Source organism: Muntiacus reevesi, chromosome 10 (genome assembly GCF_963930625.1).
Source record: "Muntiacus reevesi chromosome 10, mMunRee1.1, whole genome shotgun sequence".
Classification (NCBI taxonomy): Eukaryota; Metazoa; Chordata; class Mammalia; order Artiodactyla; family Cervidae; genus Muntiacus; species Muntiacus reevesi.
The window spans coordinates 75754019-75778172 of NC_089258.1; the positions used below are offsets into that span (position 1 = coordinate 75754019).

Consider the following 24154-nt stretch of genomic DNA (forward strand, 5'->3'; position numbering starts at 1 on the left):
TTTAGTTTCAATTTCCTTTACCTTTACAGTAAAGGAAACCTATTCTTGCAAAACTACATCTTTATCAAAAGTCATCATGTAATAAGGAAGAATAATGCTTATCAAAAGTCATCACGTGATTAGGAAGAATACTATTCTAGAATGAAGTCTAGAATGACTTCTAGAATGAAGTCATTCCAATGCAATGTATTGTCAAAATCTATTGTAAGTACTGAAACCTGGATGACAACATTGCATTTTCTGTTAATGTACTGAACACTCACTTCTTTTTTCTCCTTTTGACCATCATAATGAACAGGATGGCTTCCTCTCTTGTTTCAGCTTTGTGTATAAGATCGTTTGATCATATACCCAAGTGACCACAGACCTCCAGACACCCTGAAAACCTTTACTAAATGCAACCTTAATTTGCATTTTGAAAGAACTATTTTCAAGATAGATTTTTATAATTTATTTCAACCTTTAAGCATTTTCTAAAGTCTCCAAATGTGGACTATTGCCTTACTAGTCCCTTAGAGATCATATACAGTAGAGATGCAAGAAAATTTTCCACAGTTGGGGATGGAGAGGGTGGAAAAAATTGAGACAGTAGCATTGAAATTTTAGCATATACACTACTGGGGTAAAATAAATAGCTAGTGGGAAGCAGATGCATAGCACAGGGAGCTCAAGCCAGTGTTCTGTGATGATCTAGAGGGATGAGATGGAGGTGGGTTGGGAAGGAGGCTCAAGAGGGAGGAAATATATGTATACACGTAGCTGATTCAATTGTTGTTTTGCAGAAACCAACACAACATTGTAAAGCAACTATCCTCCAATTAAAAATTTTTAAAAATCACTCATTAGGAATAGAAAGAACAGATTGAGAACTCTTATGGAATCTTGGTAAAGAAAAATGGGACTAGCGGGGTGAAGAGATGCTATGCTTCTAAATTCATGTGCTTGCTTTTTTGTTTCTTTATTTATTTACTTTCCTATTTCAGAGGCACTAATTCTGGCTACCAAAAATTTTTTTTCATGGCTGCTGAAACAAGACACTAATATGTTCAAAGAACCCTGAGAGTTTAAAAGAAAGCCAGTGACTACAATAATTAAAAGTTGGTTTAAACCATTCAGTCAGTCAGTCAGTCAGTTCAGTCGCTCAGTCAGGTCTGACTCAGCGACCCCATGAATTGCATCACTCCAGGCCTTCCTGTCCGTCCCCAACTTCCGGAGTTTACTCAAACCCATCCAGCCATCTCATCCTCTGCCGTCCCCTTCTCCTCCTGCCCCCAATCCCTCCCAGCAAACCACTAGGCGTGGTTAATTCAAAGTTTTAATGGTTCCCATAAAATAAAAATGTTCTTTCTGGCCACCTACTTTCATGTTTTTTGCTATTTCAATCAGGCCTTTTCCAACTTCCCTTAGGCAGTAAGCAAATTATGTTCCCAGAAATGTTCGATATGGAATATACACTTTCAGTTTCTTCATGTGATGAACAATCATGCTTTTGTAGGTTTATTTTTCATCAAACTACAAATACAAAAAGTGGAAAATGAAACTATTCCAAAAGTGAAAGTCATTTCTTACTGCCTACGTGGTGAGTTGTGGTTGTTGGCTATGACAACCTCTGTAATAAATAGATGCTCTGAAAGCATCTAGCCTGAGAAGGACCAGAGTAGGCTGCAAGAACAGCAGTTGACAAGTCACCTCCTATGGAGCACTCTCGGACCATCTTTGAGGAATACCACATAGATGAGGATGTGGGCTTTGCTCTGCCACTTCCACTGGTAAGACAGGACACTGGAATATGGGCAAAATTATTTTCTTATCTTGACTTACCTAGGCAAGTTAACTTCTACTGAATAAATGTGGTTCAGTAATTTCTACTGAACAAATAGATATAGAGGTACCGAAATTGGAGGCAGAGTTTGAACAAAGGGATCTTGATTAACTTTCTTAAAATTTTCTTCCTAGAAACTTAGCCTTAGAGGCCCTTCTTACTCATCTTGCACAGGTACAGGGAGTGATGAGATAAGGTAACTATAGAGGTATTTTATTTTCGACAATCACATTTCAGGGGGTATTTTGAAAAAATTTTTTTAAAAGTAATTAATGACCCATAAGTCAAAGGAACCTCCTTTTTCAGCTGATAAACTTTAGATTGCACAAAGCATGTGTTCCTGCTTTGATAATGTTTTTGAGGTGGGGCATCAAGCAGCTTCGTGTTGTATTAATATTGTTTGGCATTTACTAAACCTAAGTTTCAGTCTTAGAGAGAGTTAAACCTGCTAGACTTGCGTGCTTTTTCCACAGGTCTTGCTACAAGAGGCAAGGCATTAGAATAAATGTGTGTCTTAAGACTATAGTTTCCTAAGTTATCTTCCCAAGAATCCCATGAAAAGCATCTTCTCTTTAATATCTTAATCATCACACACTTCTATCTCATTTTTAGCAATTTACAAATATTAACTTACTCCATCTTTACAATCATCCTGAAAGGTATGTATGTTATTAATTTCATTTTCCTGATGAGAAAGTAAGCCATGCAGAAGTTAAGTAATTATCCAAACTCACACAGCTAGTAATAACAGGGATAGGAAGTGAGTCTAATCAGTCTGGTTCCAGAATCCATGGTCTGAAAACCATTATCTATTATGCTACACTGCCTAACTCAAGAGAAGGGGAGAACACAGGACACTATTTTGGTTTTTGGTTATCGTTTGTTTTCCTGGTTTTAATGAAGTTTGTGAGATTCCAGGAGAGGATTTCTAGGAGCCAGCAATATGTTGTGGCAATGCTGTATATCCCAGGATGTATCTGTTTGCTTGTGACCGGAGCAGAATCCAGACTCTAGAGACAACCTTTAAGTGTGACAAATACATATTTTAGTCAGAATCTAACTATACTTAGAAATCACGTCTTGCTTGTAAATACCTTGGTTAATATAGGCAAATCTAAAGCAAATTCTTTGTCCCAATCTAATTTTCCTCTTCACATGATTAATTGAAGAAAATGAAGCAGATGTTTTAATTTTATTGCTAAAAGCAACTGACTTACTTTATATGTTCAAATCAATAATATTCAGATTTATTCTCTCTTCACTAAAGTGCACAGGTGCCAAGATTGGATGTTTTGAGGAAATATTTATCAATGGTACCAAAAAAAAAAAAAAAACTTTTTCAGAAACTGCAAAGTCTCATGTCAAATTTATTCTTTATTTCCCTATAAGGTTGGTTCTCATATAAAAGAAAACAATCACAATAATTATGTGAATAAGTAAGTGGAAATCTTTCAGTTGTGTCCGACTCTTTTCTACCCCATGGACTGTAGCCCGCCATACTCCTCTGTCCATGGAATTCTACAGGCAAGAATACTGGAGTGGGTTGCCATTCCCTTCTCCAAGGAATCTTCCCTACCCAGGGATTGAACCTGAGTCTCCTACATTGCAGGCAGATTCTTTGTTTAGCCACCAAGGAAGCCACAAGTAATTATGTAGACCTCTAAAACAGATTCCAAGGGGGTAAACTCCAAAACTAAAGCAAAATAAAACTCTTCCTGAGCTATTTAAAAAACAATGCTGCTACTTGAGATACCTATGAAATTAGACTTAGTATCCTGAAACAGGATGAAAACAAAATTAGAATTTACTTTTATTTCCTCACTGAAGATCTTTCCTGGAAATTAGAGGTTCAAAAATGCCCATTTCATCTCTTATAATCTATCACCTTCCAGTTGTAAAGCAAAATAGTTTGTCTTCTGATTTCATGTAGATGCAAAATGCATTCTCTCATCTAGCAGGAGTTAAATGGCTCTCTGTGTTACCCTTTACTAATTTATAATATATCATTTAAGCATCCTTTGAACCAGAAGATATTAGTGGTTGAATTTTACATTTGTTGAAAGTTCTGTCTAATAAGACACTAATCTGGACGCATAATAAAGTACTTCTGTTATTTGGAGAAAGTAGCCCCAATAAAAATTTCAGATGTGCTACACATGAAACACAGAATAAAGAAAATATGTATGTATTACTAAAATCATCAGAGCAGAGTAGTTTTGTGGTTAGGGAGAAAAAATTCAGAGCAAACACAAGAAAGGTGATTATCTAATGAATATACTGCTTGGATCTTTCATTCCTAAAAATTTGCCCTGACTAAGTCTAGCCAGTTGTCTGTAACCCCTGAACAGGTTTGAAGTTTTTATTACATTTGTCTTCATATTTTATAGCTTCCTTATAATATTAACTTGGTTTTGAAGCTTAAAACCTCACTCACCTTGGTTTCAGTTCATGCTCTCTCCCCTTAATTCAGGATCGGTGCCCCCAAGAAGCTTAATGAAGGAGTTTTCAGGACTCTGAATCTCATTTCAGGCTGTGACCTAGTTCTTTGGTTTTTATGTTTTCCTTTGAGACATGATTAGAAATAGTACCCAGGGAGGAACTTATTAAAAACAAAACCCAATTGAGTAAAATTCAAAACGTCATTGGCTTCCTTCAGTGATTCATGAAATGGGTATCATCCCAGCTATCAGGAAGAAAAGTACTCTCAGGAGCTGTGCAAAAATGAAACACTTTTATAAGCAGAAGAGAGCAGAAAGAAGGAAGTCATCCCTGCAGAGAGTGGGTTAGCTGTATTGAGGTCACATTTCTTTAGAGAAAAGCAGGGCTCTATGAGCAGATCAGTTCTCTACTGCTAGCCAGGGGATTCTGGATTGACTGGTTTAGGACTCCACTCTAGGAGAGGCAGAAACTGTATGTAATTAAGTATTATCTCCATTTAGTGACATGGGACTTAAGTTATTCCATGCTGGGTTTGGGGGTCCTTTTTTTTAAACTTTTTATTTTGTATTGGAGTATAGCCAATTAACATTGTTGTAATAGTTTCAGTCGGTCAGTTCCGTCACTCAGTCATGTCTGATTCTTTGCGATCCCATGGGTGGCAGCACGCCAGGCTTCCCTGTCCATCACCAACTCCCGGAGCTTGCTCAAACTCATGTCCATCATGTCCGTGATACCATCTAACCATCTCATCCTCTGTTGTCCCCTTCTCCTGCATTCAATCTTTCCCAGCATCGGAGTCATTCTTCAGAATCAGATGGGCAAAGTATTGGAGTTTCAGCTTCAGCATCAGCGAATATTCAGGACTGATTTCCTTTAGTTTAAGGCAGACAGCAAAAAGATTTAGCCATACATACACATTTAACCATTCTCCCCCAAACTCCCATCCCATCTAGGCTGCCACATAACACGGAGCAGTCTTATTTATAATACTCTTTTATTTGGATTTCAGTTTTACATACTTGACCAAAAAGTTGCCTGTTGTATGAAAGGAAGCAATCAACATGAATACATATATATACATATATACACATATATACATGCATATATATATATGCACATATATATACATATATATACAGCATCTCTTGCATGTCTAGTACTGTGCTAAGAAATACAGAATTAAAAGTATGATAAAACCCTTGCCTTCAGATAGTGAGATATAAAAAGAGAAAACATCTTTTAGAAGTTGGAAATCCTTATGTTTGAATCACAATGAACTATGTGCACAAAACAAGCCATAAATCTGCCTGAGCCTTGCTTATTTATGACATGGAGAAAACTTTGGGGGCCATTATAATAATTAAACAATACATAAATGAAAAATTGAAGCAAAACTGTCTCATTACTGACATTTAATAAATCTCATTTTCCGTCTATTCACAAAAAAAGCTTAACATCTAGCTGAGAAGGTAAAAATATAGCAGACGGCAGTAAATTACTTAGGGATTCCCTGGTGGCTCAGTGATAAAGAATCTGCCCACCAATGCAGAAGACTTGGGTTCCATCCCTGGGTCGGAAAGTTCCCCTGGAGATGGAAATGGCAACCCACTCCAGTATTCTTGCCTGGGAAATCCCATGGACAGGGACACCTGGTAGGCTAAGTCCATGGGGTCTTAAAGAGTTGGGACACAATTAAGTGACTAAACAGCAACAATAACAAATCACTTAACGTGAAAGGGTATAATTCATAGGATTTCTCATTGGAGGCATACCTATGGAATGGAATAGTCAGGAAGAGTTCAATGAAATGTTTCAAGGGATCTTTGCAAAGGAGGCAGTTGAGAAGAAGAGGAGGAGCACAGAGAAGGTCCTGAGCGCTGAGTGTGCAGGTTACAATGCATGGCCTGGTGGCCCTAGACAGGTTAAGTGTGCATCAGCATCCCACGGCATCGATGCAGAGGCCACATGGACCATCAGTGGAGGCACCACTATTGGACAATACCTTCTGCTGGTCAATCAAAGCCCTGTTTCTTCTTTTCAAGGAGGAGCTACCTCATCCTTATGATGCCTGGATCTCTATTGCTAGAAATCTGCCTGAACTGATCGAGAACAACCAACTACGTATGGAAGTTGATAAGGTTTGGAAAAAATATCACATGTCTTCTATTTCAGCTTCTTAAAAGCATTGACTTGGTTTTGTGGCAGTCACATCACGCATTTTGAGTTGAGTCCATCTCTCTATTTGTTCTCAGTTAGCAATGCTCAGCATCGATGGCCTCCGAGGCCACAGGGCACAGCGTCTGGGACACTTGGTTCTGGGATACATCACCATGGCCTACGTGTGGGGTCAAGGCGATGGAGACATCCGAAAGGTTTGGAGATTTTCTTATATTCTTTTATGCTGACACAACAGACTGACATCCCATTGACATTTAATGTAAACGAACTCTAAGAGTATTGTCACGGCATTTGTGAAGCTTGAGGATCTTGTGCAGAGGAGTTGCCTAACAAATATTTGGGGAATGGATGGATGCTTGAGCGAATTGTTGCAAATGATTCACAGGCCATTAGAAAGTCAAGAATACAGCCTGGATTTCCCCTGGCTCTCAAGGTTAGGCTTTGTTCTCTCTATGCCCAGATTATGTCCACATCATCACAAATCTCAAATGTAAGGGCTTTTACATTTACAAGTACAAGGGTATTTACAAGTACTAGGCTTAAGTTACAAAATGAGGAAGAGGCAATGACACATTGGTTTCGTTTCACAGGGCCCTTATGTAGAACAGTTAATCTTTTCACACCCAGAAAGCAGAAGCGAGGGTGAGATATTTCAAAGGTTAATACTAAAAGTCGTGTTTTCATTAGGTCTTGCCAAGCAATATCGCTGTTCCTTACTGCAAGCTGTCTGAGAAGCTGGGACTGCCTCCTATTCTGCTTTATGCAGATTGTGTCTTGGCAAACTGGAAGAAAAAGGACCCCAGTGGGTATGTAAACAGTGATTATAACAGGAATTAAGAGTGTGCACAGTATTTTAATCAAAAGGGAATTGGTCATTTGTTTAATCTTTGGCAGCATGGCTTTCTTCTGTGTTGTTAAGATGTAAAAGATACATGCATGTAAGAGAGAGAGGCGTCTTGTCAACATACAATGAAATGTACATATCTTAAGTGTTCAGTTTGATCAGTTTGACTGGTTTCTTTTGATACTGGCTTCTTTTGAGATTCTGCAAGTTTCAATTTTAACTACTGAGTGGAATCAACACATCTTTGGTAGTAAATGTGGCAACCTCTGGACTTTCAAAAGAATCTGCTTAGAATCCCGGCCCTTCCTAAGCACTGAGTAATGGATCTGCTACAATGAAGGGTCAGAGGCTCTGGGTGCGTGTTCATCACACGTGTATTCATGCTCAGAGGCATGTTCTAGATGTGGGAGTACTGCAAAATGAAGTAATTTGATCTTGAAAATTTCTTATTAGTAACAAGGTTTCCAATTGGTTTTGACAAGCCACATGTGTTCCTTGCATATTTAATTGTTTCTTTCACTTGTAAAGTCCTAAATTAAATGTTTGTGACACCTACTTGACAAATATTGAAAAAAACACACCTTTACATTTTTATGTATTTTTTTTACCTTTGCTAGATCAGTAGTATTAAATGAAATAACTCAAAACCATTTAATTTTTACATTGGTTTCCTTTCCATCTTCCAATTGATCCATGGCTTTGTGGCTGCTCTCCTAAGGCCCATGACTTATGAGTAAGTACTCCATCTTTTTGATTTGAAGAATTACTGTCATTCAAAGTAAATAAGGATGTATCACTACCCTCCAAGTGAATTCTTTTAAAAGACTAATTGATTTTAGGCAAAAAACACAAAAATCTTACTTGTATATGCAGATGATACCTGACTTAAGGGTGGTTCAACTTATGATTTTTTGACCTTAGGATGGTGCAAAAGTGATATACATTCACTATAAACTGTTTGAATTTTGAATTTTGATCTTTCCCTAAGTAGATGTGCAGTACATACTCTCCTGTGATCCTGGGCAGGGCAGTGCAGCTTCCAGGCAGCCTCACTGTCAAGAGGGTAAACAACTAATACACTTACAACCATCATGCACCCAGACGACCATTCTGCTTTTCACTTTCAGTATTCAATAAATCATGAGGTATTCCACACTTGACTATAAAATAGACTTTGTGTTAGATGATTTTGCCCAAGTCTAGGCTAATGCAAATATTCTAAGCACATTTACGGTAGGCTAGGCTAAACTCTGGGGCACCCAGCTGGGTCAGTGGTAAAGAATCCGCCTGCCAATGCAGGGGACCCAGGAGAAGTGGGTTGAGCTCTGGGACAGGAAGATCCTCTGGAGGAGGAAATGGCAATCCACTCCAGTATTCTTGCCTGGAAAACCCCATGGACAGAGGAGCCTGGCGGGCTAGAGTCCTTGGGATCACAATGACTGTGACCCCAAGGTCACAGTGAGACAGACACATCTTGAGTCAGGCACAGCTTAGCAGGACCACAAGGCTAATATTTGATAGGCTGATATCTGATATGTGGTAGGTTAGGCATATTGAATGAATTTTCAACTTATCTCCAACTGAAGATGGCTTTATTGAGATATAACACCATTGTAAGTTTAGGAAGATCTGCCAATGAATATAATTAACATGCATACACACAAAATGCACGTACATCTGTGTATCCATGACCCCATGACCTCAGTCGCCAGAAGTAATAAAACTATTCTTTTTGACCCAATTCTTACTATTTTGGGCCTAGGTACTTAACAGAAGCTAAGAGCTAGGGAAGCTAAAGTAAATATAGGAATAAGCTTACCCTCATGAAACTGGGTTAATTTGGAGGAAAGAAGATACATGAAAATTATGTAAATTGCTACAAGATCAAGAGAAGAATTAAGGAATTAAAGGACTATGAGTTCAAGTCAAACAAAAAGCACAAGGAAAGAATCCTACAGCAAGGAATTTAAGCTGGGTTTGAAAGAGTGACTAGGCATAGGTTAGAAGAAGGAAAAGCTGGGACTTCCCTGGTGGCCCAGTGGTTAAGATTCTGTACTTCCATTGCACAGCGTGTTCCCTATCCCTGGTTGGAGAACTAAGATCCCATGTGTCATGTGGCCAGAAAAAAGTAAAGGAAGAAGAAGGAAAAGCTGAGCATGTTCACAGTGGAGGAAACAGCAAGAATGAGGGCTTTGAAATGACAAAAATCTTGGTGCATTTTCAGAATTGAAGGAAGGCTAGTGTCACTAATACATCATAAATAAGGAAGGTAACAGTATAGGAAGGGGATGAAGAAATAAACTATAGAATTATTACATAGTACTTTGGGCTCTGATAAGGGGTTAAAACAGTATCTTAAAGGGGAAGTTATGGAATATTTTTAAATGGGAGAATGATGTCACCAGCCCCACTTGAGGCTGAAACCAATGAAATATCTTATTCAACGAGCCCCAGGAAGTTAGGTGTAGAAATGGTTTGAGACCGTACATTTAACTGCCATGAGACTCAGAGGTGTACTAATACTGAGACCATATTTACACCAACACAAAACTTCAGTGCAAAAGAAAATAAGGTGTAATAAATTATTTGAATTTCCCAACCAATTCCTTTGTAAGGCAGGATATATCACTGAGAAATTGAGTCAGGCTCACAGATAAATATGTTTATTTAAGTCAAAAATCTACTTTTGTAAACCATACCTCACAGATATCTCTATAAACCTTGAGTTTACAAATTTGTGAAAAATTGATGGGCTAATAGAAAAAGAAATGCTCTTGAAGCTTCTAGTTTCAAGTTCTAGAATGGAATTTTAAGTTCCAGCTTAAAGTACTGTTAATTTTATGACTTTAGACAACAGACCTAACATTAATATTCCTAACTACATATGGATATAGTAGACCTGCCAAACTTATCTCACAGATTATTTTGAAAATGGAGGGTAAATAAAAGTCTTGAAAATGAGTAAGGATCTAACAAATAGATCAATATTGTTATCAAATTATTTTTTCTTCTTTTTAGCTTTCTTTCTTTTATTTTTACTAAATTCTTGACTTCCTGGATTAATTTTCTCAGGAATATGGACATTCTGTTCTCATTTCCTGGTGGGGACTGCGGCAAAGGCTTCTTTCTGGTTTCTCTGTTGGTGGAAATAGCAGCTGCCTCTGCAATCAAAGTATGTCAGTCCAGAAAAATGTGCATTTTGATTCACTTAAGCAGAACAATTACTTAGCAACAGAACGTTATTATGCATAAAGTAACTTGATCCTGACTGAATAGAGGATTTCCTGATTGAATTGGAGATAAGGAATCGCCTGGTACAAATAAATACTTTTTTTTTTTGTCTTTTCTAAAATATAAAATGTAAGAGCCATATAATTAGAATCAAATTTGAAGCCCTAATAAGAGAGAAGTATTTTCAATGCAACTTGCCATGGGAACTCTGTCTCACAGTGACAAAATCTAATGATTTTTTGCCTTAGAGATAGAAATACATAAAACTATATAAACTTATCTCTAAGTGATAAATTAATAAAGACAAACTCAAGTTTAATTAAACATATGAAAATTAGTCAAACAATCCAAGGGTATTCAATCCAAGAAAGAAATGGAAATGCCAAATTTAACTTGGGCATTAAGATTTAGAAGAACTTAATTCTCTGCTAATATTTAGTGTTATGAAATCTGAGTGTTTGTTTTCTTTTTTTATTAAAGGTGATCCCCATTATATTTGATGCAGTAAAACGTGAAGACTCAGATACTTTGCAGAAGGCACTACTTGACATATCTTCCAGCCTGCGCAAAGCCCTGGACGTGTTTTCCCAAATTCATGGCAAGTATTGTGTGCCTTGCAAATGCTAGACCATGCTCAGATGTTTCTGGTTATCTAGATGTAGACTTGCAGAGAAAACAGAAGCAAAACCAACTCTCACATAGTAATTGTATTTGCGGTTTCCTTTATCTCACTGAATTATTATACGTACTTTCCATGTGGTGAGTTTTATTATGTTCATCTTACAGAGAAGAGAATCTAAATTTTGAGAGAGAAGATAAACGACCCAAGATGATATAAATAATAAACAGGGAAGCCAAAATTCCACTAAAAATTATGGAAAAACTTGCCCAAGGTGCAGGATATGTTAAGTTCTGAAAAACTTAGCTTCTGCTTGATGAGAACTCTTTATGAATTCTGCTTTTACGTAAATTAACTAGAAAGCCATCTAAAACAGCCACAGGGCTCGAAATTTATCATAAAATTAACAGCTAAAAACAGTAACAAAAAGAGTACATAAACAAGGATTTGCAAAAGGAAATGTCCCCTACTGGATGGGTCTTACAAATATGTGATTGTGTAGCAGTGGGCTTTGGCAAGAAGATTGACCTTCAAACCAAAGACATTAGCAGGCTCTGGGGAGGGACACCCAGAGATGTGGTCCCCAGGGCTCCTGGAGGTTTTGTTTTATTTTTGGTTTTTGTGTTTAGATTTGGAGTTTCTTTATGTAAGAAATTTATCAGTTATGCCAGTAAAAACATGTTGCTGTTGTTTAGTCCCTTAGTTGTGTCCAACTCTTACGATCCCATGGACTGTAGCCCACCAGGCTTCTCTGTCCATGGGATTCTCCAGGCAAGAATACCAGGGTAGGTTGCCATTCCCTTCTCCAGGGAATCTTCTCAACCCAGGGATCCAACTCACATCTTCATCGCAGGCAAGTAGAGTCTTTACTGCTGAGCCACAACGGAAGCCCAGTAAACATATGAAGCGTCCTTAAGTAAATGTTGGCAGTTTAATTGGTCTCCTGAGGATGAGTCAGGAGACTCATCATCCTCTCCTGAGGATGAATGGGTCAGGGCTCTTTGTCACAAGATGTGTGTTGTTCCCATAGTAGACCCTGTTCAGTGTTCACAGGTGCGATAAAGGACAGGTGAGTGAAAGCTTGACCTCAGGGATGTTTCTGCACAGACTGACCTAGCACCTTTCTTGTTTCCTATACTGAAATCCAGGATCAGTTGTTTATAACACCTTGATTTTTCCCAATGATGCTACTTAATTAGGTGTATCTCATCTTTTTTGTTTGTTTGTTTTTAGAATATGTGGATCCAAACCTGTTTTTCAATGTTCTTCGAATATACTTGTCTGGGTATGTAACCTTATGCTTGCTTCTGTTTTCACTTAGACAACTAACAAAAAGAAGACAACAAATTTTCCTGGTGGTCCCCACTATCAATCCAGTTTAAGAAACAATTTATATCCTAAAATACATGTTACAAGAAACAGTAGGCTATTCTCTCGGTTACTACTTGGGCAGGCAAATACTGGAGTAGGGACAAGAAAGCTACTCATTTTAGAGAGTGAAATAACCTTTGGTGGTGCAAGGTAAGATTTGACTTATAGAATCCTTATGCTTGTTGGGGTCCTTTAATGGACCGGAACCTGGTGGTACAGAGTCGATGATAAGAAAGTAAAAGAGAGAGAGAGAGACAAAAAAAGACCCGGGGACCTAAGCTCTGATGGAGCAAAGGTGCTTTAATGATTTTTCTATGAGTATATATAGGCTGTGGTACAAGAAACTTCTTTTGGGAATGATAGAGATCAGAAAACCAAACATGTAGCAACCGTTACCAAGGGAACAAGGGGTAATGTTAGTCACAAGGTCAGGAGACAATCCATATCTCAAGAAAGGGGAATGAAACTAAGCAGTTTTGTCCTAAAGAGAATGTTTACTAAATGACCTCAGTTCCTGGGAGCAGCATGCTGTTCTGCTTGAAGAGGGACAAAGGACTCATGAGAGACAGCACGTAGGAATCCTCCCATCAAACATTCCCTGACAATTCCCCCTTATTTATTTATAATATTTGTAAGAAGAGTTCTGACCATCAGAGTTTATTTAGTTTTGACAGTCTTTGCATGAAAGCAACAGTAGACAACAAAAATAATTGTTAAGACAATCACCAAAATTATAGTTCTAGACCCAATGCTATGAGTAAGGCTTTGAAACCATCCATGTGGGTCTAGCCCAGATAATTGATCAGCCAATTGTTTAGCTAAAGTTCCCATACTAGTGGAAGAGGGCAGATTATTAGAAAAGGTTTCACATATTATTTTTGTAATAACTATACATTCAGAAAGGCATTATCATATATGTTTTAAAAATGAAACTTGATTTGTTTCCAGTTGTAGCCACTATTATAGAAATGAACAGGAGTAACATGAAGTTGAGTAGAATTTCAATCACATTTTAGCATCATCTGTTTTTGTACATCTGTTCATTGATCTCCAACCCATCTGATGGCTGTTCTCAGTTCCTGTATTTCTTTTTGAATATCCTCATCTATTTGAGCCTGAGTGGCCCACATAGTATGAGCATCTTTAGTCCAATTTTGGATAAAATTATGTGTTTGAATTGAGGTTTGTAAAGTAACGCTAGTGATGGCAGCAATGGTGCAAATAGTTATTAATCCTATAATGCCAAAAATCAGCCATCCAATGAATAGTTTAGATCACTAGAACAATTATTAAAATAACTGAGAAAATTTATGAGCCTATTTGGACAAAGCAATGGACCCCAGAATGCTGAATTTGCTCAGAACCATGTTAATTATTATTCTTATGCTTGAACATGAGTAGAAGGGGGAGTATGGAAGAAGTATAATGAAGCCTAGCTCATTTCACCTTCCACTCATCCTCTGTTGCAAGATTTGACATATGAAAAATTGGCAATTGATAAAATACCGATTATTCTTTCCTTCCTGATTTAGTTGGAAAGGCAACCCTTTGCTGTCAGAAGGCCTCCTGTATGAAGGCGTCTGGGACACCCCAAAGAAGTTTGCTGGAGGCAGTGCAGCCCAAAGCAGCATCTTTCAGTGTTTTGATGTTCTCCTAGGCATTCAGCACACTGTTGGTGGAGGTGAGCAGCAAATGACAAAGGACCAGCATCGCTTAGGCTAATAGGATAGTGTCTAAAAAGTCCCTTCCCATCAGCATCTTATCTGAGCTTATCAGATACTTTTAGAAGAATCAGTGGAGACTTTACTGCAATCATCTCATTACACCATGAAGAAGCAGAAACTGAAAGAGGCTCAAAAACAGTCTCCCTGTTAACCAACTAAAAAGCAGGGAAGCCAGAACTCAGACCAAGTTCAACACCATCTTGATCTTGATATTTGAACATGTCTATGAGGTCTGATTGAGTGGTGAAGACAATATTGAATGTCCTGAACATGTAAGGTCAGATTTAGAAAGAAAAAGCCTCTGACTGAGATAAGACCACAAGCTGAAGCTAGAGAGTGGGAAGGCTTGGCACGGTTCTAGTTCCCCAACCTACTGCCCAGGGAGCCCAGGGCCAATACGTGCACCAAAGTTTAAAGATGAGCCACGTAAATTACATTCTTTCTAGGGGATTAAAGGAGCAGAGGAAGAAGCTCCAGGAAGAACTTCTTTCTGCTTTTCTTTCTTTTGTAAACTGCTATTGAACAGTCAAAGGGGAAAGCTTTGGGGTGCGTGCCAGTAAGTTTTGGGTTTTTTGTTTTTGTTTTTTTTTTCTGAGCTCATTCTCTTATTTTAAAATCGTCCCTTTAACTCTCTTGGACTCAGCATCACAGTCTATCAAGTATAGTACATCTACCCTGTCCTTAGAAGGATCAAATACAGTAGGAACATGAGAAAGGAAGCAAAACAACAATATAATGAATGAGTTTAGCTCATGGGGTTTTCAGAATTAAGTGCATTTTGCAGTAATTACCATTACTGGTAGCAAGATTAGTAGAATGCTAACTTGATGGTTATAAATTCATGGCCACCCACTCTGACCCCACTCAGCCCTCCCTCCCTGGATTGGAGACTGCTTCAGACTCCTTATTAACTCATCTCTGTCTTCAGTTCCTTCAGACCCTGCTGCTGAATTTCTCCAGGAGATGAGAACATACATGCCACCAGCTCACCAGAGCTTTCTCCTCTCATTAAAGTCAAGGCCCTCAGTCCGTGAGTTTGTTCTTTCAAAAGGCAATGCTACCCTTCAGAAAACTTACAATGAGTGCGTGCAAGCTATGGTCTCCTTGAGAAACTACCATTTGCAAATAGTAGTTAAATACATCATAATTCCTGCAAGCCGGCAATCCACGGGGGAAAGCTCGGAAGAAGATTTAGAGGCAGAAAGTAAAGGAACTGGAGGCACCAATCTCATGGACTTTCTGAAGACTGTAAGAGGTAAAACTGTGAATTGCCTGTTGAAGGAACATTAATTGTAATCCAAGAAAGTATATTTTGTGGCATATTTTGTATATTTTGACATGTGTTAATCATCTCTGCCCATTATAACAGAAATAGCATTCATATTTTTCATTTGAGAGGGAAATGAAACTTATGTTCATACAAAAACCTGCACAAGGATGTTTATTGCAGCTTTATCATAATCACCCAAACTTGAAAGCATCCAAGATGCCCTTCACTGGCTCAATGGATGAACAAATCGAAGTACATCCTGACAATAGAATATTATTCAGGGCTGAAAAGAAATCAGTGCTGTGTGACAACCTAGAGGGGTGGGATGGGGTGGGAGGAAGACTCCAGAGGCAGGAACATATATACCTATGCCTGATTCATGATGATTTATTACAGAAACTTACACAATATTGTAAACCAATTATCCTCCAATTAAAAATAAAATTTTAAATTTTTAGAAAAAAGAAATGAGTGTGGTGTGTTTCTTCCTGGTTCAGTAAAAATGTTGAAAATGAACTTATTTACAAAACACAAACAGACTCACAGACTTTGAAAGCAAATTCTGGTTACCCAAGTGGAAAGGTGGTGTGTGGTGGGCGGGGGTGTTGGTGGTGGTGGTGGTGGTAAATTAAGAGCTTGGGATTAACATATACACACTGCTGCTGCTGCTGCTAAGTCGCTTCAGTCATGTCTGACTCTGTGCGACCCCATAGACGGCAGCCCACCAGGCTCCCCCGTCCCCGGGATTCTCCAGGCAAGAACGCTGGAGTGGGTTGCCATTTCCTTCTGCAATGCATAATGTGAAAACTGAAACTGAAGTCGCTCAGTTGTGTCCAACTCTTAGCGACCCCATGGACTGCAGCCCACCAGGCTCCTCCATCCACGGGATTTTCCAGGCAAGAGTACTGGAGTGGGGTGCCATTGCCTTCTCCCAACATATACACGCTACAATACATAAAATAGAAAATCAACATCAAACTATTATAGAGCACAGGGAAATCTACTCAATATTCTATAATAACCTGTTTGGGAAAAGAATATGAAAAAGAATAAGTATTATGTATAAGTGAATCATTTTTCTATATACCTGAAACTAACACAACATTGTAAATCAACCGTACCCCAATATAAAATTTAAAATATTTTTAAAAGGTTAAAAAAAAGAAAAGAAATGGGTGATCAAGTGATGAAAAGACATGGAGAAATGTAACAATGCACCTGACTAAGTAAAAGAGGTCGCTCTGAAAAGGTTACGGAGTGTAAGATTCCCACTATATGACATTCTGGAAAAAGATAAAACCATGGAAGCAGGAAAAGGATCAGGAACTGACAGGGGGTTGGGACAGAGGGAGTGATGAACAGGAAGATCACAGAGGATGTTTAGTTCAGTGAAGTTGCTCTGTATGATAGAATAACAGTAGATACACGCCATGCATTTCCCAAACCCCATAGGACGTATAAGGCCAGGAGTGAACCCTAATGTAAGCTGTGGACTTTGGGTAATCATAATCTATCACTGTAGGTTTATCAGCTGTAACAAGTGCATCATTCTGATGTGCAAAACTCTGCGCACCTGGGGAAGAAGATATATGGGGACTCTGTACTTTCTGCTTAATTTTGCTTTGGGCCTAAATCAACTCTAAAAAATTAAAGTCTGTTAAAAAGAAAACCACTCTATGGCCTTCAATAATTCACTTAACCTCTTTGGTCTGTTTTTGCACACCTAAAATAATCAGAGATAAATAGATTAAGGTGCTTTCCAATTCTATGATTCACTCCTCTATGTGATCTGAAAGTTCATCCAGATGTTATGTGAAGTTATGGAAGCTATGGAAATTTTAAACAGCACATGTTCAAAAGTAGAATAGCATCTCTATTTCTTCCAGATCATAAAGACAATGATTTTGATGTAAGAATTATTTTATATATTTATAATTTTTAAAAACTTACAACAGACTTTCCCTCAGTATCTTTGTTTCCTGACAATATCAGTTAGTCAGAATAGGAATTATTTTTCTGTTTTGTGGTGGTGGTTTTTTAACGTGTTGGAGGCAGAGTGAATGAGAATAATTGTACTTAAAACAGTCAAGGTGACTCACCAATCAGATCACTGATAACTAATTTTAAGATGATTGTCAGAGTAAACTGTGCTTTCTGCATGTAGCCCACTCTGTCTGTCTACAATGCTCTAAACTGCTGATTCTTGATGGGGGTGTTGGGGGATGGGGGTGGAGTCAGTCTTTGGACAGGAGTCTGTCCTCCTCTCCCCACACCCAGTTGCTGGCATCCAAAATAAAGCAAACTTTGCTTTCCACCACAAAAAGAAAAAAAAAAAAGGTCGTGGTAAGAATAGATTTTCCTAGATAAGGTAATTCATGAGATGAGTTTTAAAAGGTGATTAGTATACTATATGCAAATAAAAGGCTAGAAAAATGCAGGAAGAGAAAGAAGAGTGTTTAAGAATAGCAGCATAGCAAGGTCTACTTAGGAAGCCCACACAGTTCAATATGACTGAAGCATAAAAGAAGAAAAATGGTGATGGGTTGATTAAGCTAAATCATGATTGGCTTCCAGGGCCATACAATAAAGGAATTTCAATTTATTGTGAAAATGAAAAGAATGCTTTTAAGCAGAGAAATGACTTTATTATATTTGTATATTTGAATTATATTTAAGTAAAGCATTGCCCACTGTAAAGGAAAGTGAATGTCACTCAGTCATGTCTGACTTATTGCAACCTCATGGACTATATAGGCCATGGAATTCTCCAGGCCCGAATACTGGAGTGGATAGCCTTTCCCTTCCGCAGGATATCTTCCCAACTCAGGGATCAAACCCAGGTCTCCTGAATTGCAGGCAGATTCTTTACCACCTGAGCCACAAGCGAAGCCCATTGTAAAGAAATAAGTATTTAAATGACTTTGGTAGTAGTTGAGGAAAAAATTGCAGGGGTGGGATACAATGGGGTATGATCATAAAGGCAGGGTGATGAGGTTGGAGCTTGTAAAAGTCATCCAAGGCTGCAATGATGGTAAAGTATTATGGGCTTAGATTTGGGGAAAATATCAGTTTAAGGATTAGAATATATAATATTTCAGTAGTAAATGGCTATTGAATATGATGGCAGTGGGATTGGAGATAAGGGAAATATTATGGCAGTAGGAGGGGCAAGACCAGAGTTCTGTTGGATGAGATGGAGAGACGACTTTCAGGTCTCCAACTGGTCAGCTAGAGCCAGCCTCATGGACCTTCAGCCCATGTTGTCAGATAGGGTCTTGTCTGCAGAAGGGTTCACTCTTGACTTCATGCTCAACTGTTACTCTTTTGGAATTCTGAATAATTTTGAACAAGGGTCCTTATGTTTTTGTTCTTCTCTGGGCCCCACAAATTATACCACCAGTTCTGAAAGATACCATTCACCAAGACATGGAATATAGGAGGGAAAGATGAGCCTGGTTCTTATCATCAGAGTATAAGTAATAAGTAAGCCTTGAATATATCTCTTGGCAGTAGACTCTCTTCTCAAGACCTTGAAACTTGATGCAGGTTTTCTAAGTATTTGCTCAGGTCTTCAAGAAAAGTATACAGCAAATGTTGGATGTGTTAAGGTGTTTCTTAGGAAACTTCTACAGCAGTCCAGTAAAGATGTCTAGTAGATGACAGGAGAGATCCAACTAGAAATGAAATGTTGGGAGTCCTCAGCTGGAGATGATGGTTGAAGTCTGAAGACAGATGACCACCCAAGGAGAGGGAAATCAGGACCTGAGCAAGGGAGATCACTAGTGGTAAACTGTAACTAGAACAACAGAGAGAAAAACCCAAAAAAGGAAGCCATACCTTCATGGTTAACAGCAACGATTTTGGCTCCAGATGGCTCCAGCCCTGCTACTAACACTTACAAAGAAGTATGACCTCAGGCTCTTACTTAGCTTTCCCATGCTGTGGTTTCCTCACCTGAATGATGGGAGTAATATTGGCTCACTCACAGGGCTGTTTGGGAGGGTTAAATCAGAAACTCTAGGGAAGATGCTTACCTAAGGGCTTAGAAGAGACAAAAACAATCAGTGAGTGTTAACTGTCAGGTTTTTTCTTTTTAGTTTTAAATACAGTCCAACCAGAAGGAATACGTTTCATTCAGTTCAGTTCAGTTGCATAGTCGTGTCCGACTCTTTGCAACCCTGTGGAGTCCAGCATGCCAGGCTACACTGTCCATCAGCAAATCCCGGAGCCTACTCAAACTCATGTCCATTGTATCAGTGATGCCATCCAACCATCTCATTCTCTGTCATCCCCTTCTCCTCCTGCCTTCAATCTTTCCCAGCATCAGGGTCTTTTCCAATGAATCAGTTCTTCACATCAGGTGGCCAAAGTATTGGAGTTTCAGCTTCACCATCAGTCCTTCCAATGGATATTCAGGACTGATTTCCTTTAGGATAGACTGGTTTGATCTCCCTGCAGTTCAAGGGACTCTCAAGAGTCTTCTCTAACACCACAGTTCAAAAGCATCAATTCTTCAGTGCTCAACTTTCTTTATAGTCCAACTCTCACATCCATATATGACTACTGGAAAAACCATAACTTTGACTAGATGGAACTTTGTTGGCATAGTAATCTCTCTAGTTTTTAATATGTTGTCTAGGTTGGTCATAGCTTTTTTCCCAAGGAGCAAGCATTTCATAGGAAAGGTCAAAAGGAAAAGAAAGTTTTAAAAAATTAGTAAAGCAAAATGCCAGTTGCTTGAACTATTAATCAGAAAGGACTAGGAAGTTCCATTGAACTTATGAACAAAGGAGTAATTAATGAGCTGTACAGAATAACCTTGGTGTACTGCTGTTTGGGCTGATTGAGTTTGATAACTCAGGTTTTGGACTTAATCAACTTGAAACTAAAACTATGTATAATTGAAATTGTACCAGAAAACATGTAAATGATATCCTAAATACTTCCACTGTGAATGCTTTTCTTCTTTTTCTGAATATTTCTTGGTGCATTTCCAAAGGACCCTAATACCCAGTTTAAGAAAAGGGGAAATTTGTTGTATACTGAAATTATAATAATTCACCCAAAAGCTGATTAAAGAACCCAGGACTCTGAAATGACAAGCCTTACTATTAGGTGAGGAAGTTCTTGAACACAGTTTCCTCTTGGTAAATAAGAAAGATATCAAACAAATCTTCATAAGGTTACTGTGTTCCCTACTTCAGAGTATACCTCTGGTCTGGAGCTACAGTGGAGTTACAGAATGTCAGGAAGCATTTAACAAGAGGCTTCCTGTGTGCTGTCTTGGATCGGTCAGGAACCCTCTGGCCCTTGTTAATTCCTGAATATTCAGGAATTAAGAGGAGAGACATCCCTTTCCCGGGGCTGAGGAATCCAGGCATTTCTCATTCTCTTCCTTTTTATGAACCATACGGTAAAAGGTGATTGTTTGCAACTCTCTATTTGATAGGGATCGTCTTATGTTTTTTTGTAAGTCTGGAATTTTAATCTTTATCTTTGCTGAGAATAACTACCTTGTAAGACAGTATATATCCCCACACCATGTTGATTAAAACACCTTTGCTCCATCAGAGCTTGGGTCCCCGTGTCTGTCTGTCTGTCTGTCTTTTCTTCTCTCTCTCTTTCAGGCTAATTCCTTGGAGCACAGAGGCCCATTGAGCTCATTTTCTTGCCTGGGCTTCTAAGACCCTCTCGAGAAGGCACACTGTGCCTTCAGCCACTCGAGAGGGTGCCTGGTGACTACGTGCAGCCGTGTAAGCTCTAAGAACAGGGCTTTATTGGCTTTCTGCGTAAACCAGGGGATATCAGCCTCTTTCTCTCTCTTACTTCCTTATTGTTGACTCCGGACCATGAGGTTCCGGTCCATTAAAGGACCAACAACAGAACAGCACAAACTTCTACTTGGCACCAAGACACCAAATCTAAAAATGAGATGCCAGGAGAGATCATTCATTTCATAAACATTTATTGAACTCTAGACACTGGGCTTGCTGCTAAAGGAAAATACAAAGTTGAGTTAAATATGGCTTAGTCAAGGAACTTACAATCTAATAGAAAAGATTAGATAAATACAAGGTTTGAATGTTAGTAGCTGTCAAACCAGGTTTGACATGATGCTTGAAACATGGTGTAAAAGAGGTTCAAGGTGATAGTAGAATTTTGAACAGCTAGAGGGTGTTTAGAGGTCAGGTGAAGGACATCCTTGAATGCCAGGCCAAGGACATTTGAACTTTAACTTAAAATGAGGAGTTCTTAACGATTTTTGCGGCAGAACCTGAGGTGTTCAGTGACCCACAGTTTCCATGGGCCTACACCTTGGAAGTAAGAAAGGTCAAGATTGAACATGCACACAGAACTGATGGTTAAGATCAGGTGGAAATACATAAGAACACTGAGGGGGGGAAGTGGTTACAGTCATACTGCAAATATCTATACACTTAGGTCTGAAGTGTGAAAAGAAGTCAGAGATGGAAAAAGGAAAGATCCAGTCAGGAAAAGAGGGAAGAAAGCCAGAAAAAAATATCATATTAAAAATGTATTTCTAGCAAGGGGGGAGAACATAAGGAAAATAGCATTTACTGTTACCTATCTGATAAGTCCTTCACTTAATGTTCCTCATTTATCTACTGAGGTAAACATTACTGTTTCTTGCAGATGTAGAAACAGAAGCTCGGAATTTTAAGTCACTTGTTAAAATAGCCACATAAGCTAATAGGAGATGAGATAGAAATTCCCACTCAGGGAAGCCTGGTGATTGGGCAGAGTGGAAAATTCTGGGCTGAGAGGCAGCAAGTCCAAATTCTAGACCAATTCTGATGGCAACCCCATCAGAATGACATTTGCTAAGTACTTCCCTCCCACCAACCTCAGGATTTTCTTATGTTTCCTGAGAGTTTGAATTAGATTATGTATTCTGTAATGTTCTTTTCATTTTGGGTATTTTGATGCCAAGCTTTAATAATGTTACAATAAATTCTTATGAGAATGCAGAGAGAATGGATGAAAAATAGCTAGACCAGCATAAAAAACAAACAAACAAACAAAAGCCTACCCCTTCTTTTTAATCTGAGATTGAATGAAAGAACAAAAAAGATCATTCAACACATATAATTTGGCAAATTGCATTTAGGAGGCATAAGAAACTAATTTTCAAAACTGGTTGGACATTGGTCTAAGAGGAAGTGGATAGTTTTTAAAAATTACTTTATTTATTCATCTAATTTTTTTTTTTTTTTTTTTTACTGTGGTGGGTCTTCATTGCTGCTTGTGGGCTTTCTCTAATTGCTGCCAGCAGGAGCTACTCTTTGCTGTGTTGTGCAGGCTTCTCATTGCAGGTGCTTCTCTCATTGCAGAGTGCAGGCTGTCGGATATGCAGGCTTCAGTAATTGCAGCATTCAGGCTCAGTAGTTGTGGCTCACGGGCTTAACTGCTCTGAGGCACGTGGAATTTTCCCAGACCAGGGATCGAACCCATGTCCCCAGCATTGGCAGGCAGATGCTTAATCCACTGCACCACCAGGGAAGTCCCAGACGTGGATAGTTGAGAATGACTCTTAGGGTCTAATGAAACATAAATCAATTCGGCTACTTTTGCACACTACCTTCAAAATTTGAACCCTCTGTGGGAATTGGTACATGAATTATCAGAGTACTTCCTACTCTCAGCTTTTGGATTTATCTTAGAGAAAGAGAGGGAGGAAAGATGTGTAAGGACAAGTCAGCCTCCAAATAAGTTTGTTGACAACCTGGCGACCTAAGTTCAGGGTCCAACTGGACCAAAAAGTTAGAATCTTTGAAATTTTCACAGTGCATCTGGCACTTATCACTGGGCTCCAGGGTTCAGTGAATTCAAACCATCATGACACCTTTAACAGACAGCCTTGCAGCCTGATCAAGTGAACAGAGAAATAGCTTGGAGATAAAGATACCTCAGCTTTAGTTCATAATTAGTGGAGAGGCAATGGACAGGGTTATTTACATGTGTGTACTTCAGTTTACTTATCTGTAAAGTAGATCTGGTAGTACATGGTTCATAAGTAAAGTCACCCATTTTAGAGGTCAATTTTCAAAATATGTTTAATAAACATAGAGGGTTAAACAAATGATACATTAGGTTTTTCTTGAATTTGTTAATATCTGCTACCTTGTTTGTCAAACTTCACTAAATATATCTTCTCTGAGGGTCATTGAAGTTTTTAAAAAATTAAACAGTATTTCTTAATGTCACTCAAAGTAATTATAATCTTGGAATATGCTGTTCAAACTACACACAGAACCCTTCTGATATGCCCACAGAGTCCTTGCCCCCACTCTACTCATGGCAATCATTGACACATCTGTCTGAAAGTAACTAACTTCTAGTTTTAATAGTTTATGCCCAAGACCCAGTTGTCAAATTTCCTCAGGGACCAGGTTCTGTCAGAGTGTTTGGGATCAACAAAAACTCTTGTTTATTTCTCTTTTTCTAAAGAAGAGCGGGTTTGTCTCTGGGTTTAAAATCAACCTTCTTGTATTCACATGTATGAAAAGAAATTTGTTTGTGTGTATGTGTGTGTGACGTGGTTTTGTTTGCCTGTTTGTTTTAACCAGCAGTCTTGAACTGTTTACTCAGCTTTGTGTCAGAGAAAGTCCATGGTAGTGTGGAATTCAACCTCAGA

General features: G+C 38.6%; 1 protein-coding gene across 1 annotated transcript; it reads left to right on the top strand.

Moving 5' to 3' along the window:
- The first annotated feature begins 1650 nt into the window (after positions 1–1650).
- IDO1 (indoleamine 2,3-dioxygenase 1) lies at positions 1651–15813 on the top strand. The gene is made up of 10 exons (XM_065946785.1): positions 1651–1769; positions 6304–6399; positions 6514–6633; positions 7127–7245; positions 8002–8016; positions 10356–10455; positions 10995–11112; positions 12367–12418; positions 14037–14185; positions 15157–15813. Exons 1-10 carry the CDS (start codon positions 1695–1697, stop codon positions 15516–15518), a joined length of 1206 nt encoding a protein of 401 aa, XP_065802857.1. The 5' UTR covers positions 1651–1694; the 3' UTR covers positions 15519–15813.
- Positions 15814–24154: the final 8341 nt, after the last annotated feature.